The 899-nt window shown below is 50.1% G+C and overlaps 2 protein-coding genes across 2 annotated transcripts in view; both read left to right on the forward strand.

Moving 5' to 3' along the window:
- The window catches only part of LOC127749411 (uncharacterized), an 11,155-nt gene extending 10,318 nt beyond the window's left edge, over window positions 1-837 (forward strand). Inside the window, exon 4 of the mRNA XM_052267430.1 lies at window positions 6-837. Within this exon, the coding sequence (XP_052123390.1) occupies window positions 6-573 (568 nt within the window). The 3' untranslated portion in view covers window positions 574-837. The remainder of the gene's footprint in view (window positions 1-5) is intronic.
- The window catches only part of LOC113205262 (cholecystokinin receptor-like), a 198,744-nt gene that overhangs the window by 112,950 nt on the left and 84,895 nt on the right, over window positions 1-899 (forward strand). The window lies entirely within an intron of this gene.

Raw genomic sequence — 899 nt, forward strand, 5'->3', positions numbered from 1 at the left:
CTAAGGTCAAAGAGAGGGAAAGAGCCAGTCAGTAGCTCAGATTCATCAGACGATGAGCTATTTGTGACCGGGTTGGGCAAATTGCGGTCCAACCAGAAAAATTCGCTGAGTCCTAATGCGGGTGCCGATGTTATGGAGAATGTAAGTGACTCGGCACCGTACGGTTTTGAGCGGTGTCTGACTCTTGACTTGGACTCTGAAGCCATTGAAGATGACACCCACGTACTACTACTCCCTGACAATGTGCCTGTTATTCCGTTGAAAAGAAACAACGGACAAAGTCCACGTAAGTCGCCTGAGAAGCGTAATGTGCAGAAGGCGACTGAAAGCGGGGTGTCCCTTTGTCGGAGAAAGGAGCAGCCAGGGCTACACCAGAGAAGGCGACAGCCAGGGCGACCCCGATCAAGCGCAAGAGAAAAGGACCCCATCTCAATTGTCTGGGAAAGAACGAGGAACACCGAAGAAGTCTCAGAAGAGTGCTCCAACTCCTCAAATAAGTACCAAACCAGTGACTCCACAACAGAGACAGGCGTCACCTACTTACTAGATGGAGTCCGACATCAGTTCGTTTAGCTGCAGTTAGAGTAAGAGACCGAAGCAGAGTCAGATCAACAAATTTGTGACGAGCTTCTCTGAGAAAGAGATTGATCAACACTTGGACCAGGTGGACAGTGCGATTCTTGCAATGCGATGCACCTCAGCGAAACGCCGGCTAGGAGTTCATCTTTGGCCACGCCAGATACCAGTTGCGATACGCCGTTTAAGTTGGCTCCCAGGCGGAGTGCATTTAGCTCGACATCAAGTCCATTTCTGCCCATGAGCCCATCATTCCATGCAGGTATGTTTAAGGGTGATGGTGGGTACCATTACCAAAAATGAAGCGCGTACTCACCGTATGA

This window comes from Frankliniella occidentalis, unplaced genomic scaffold, assembly GCF_000697945.3.
Source record: "Frankliniella occidentalis isolate FOCC.00 unplaced genomic scaffold, Focc_3.1 Scaffold52, whole genome shotgun sequence".
NCBI lineage: Eukaryota > Metazoa > Arthropoda > Insecta > Thysanoptera > Thripidae > Frankliniella > Frankliniella occidentalis.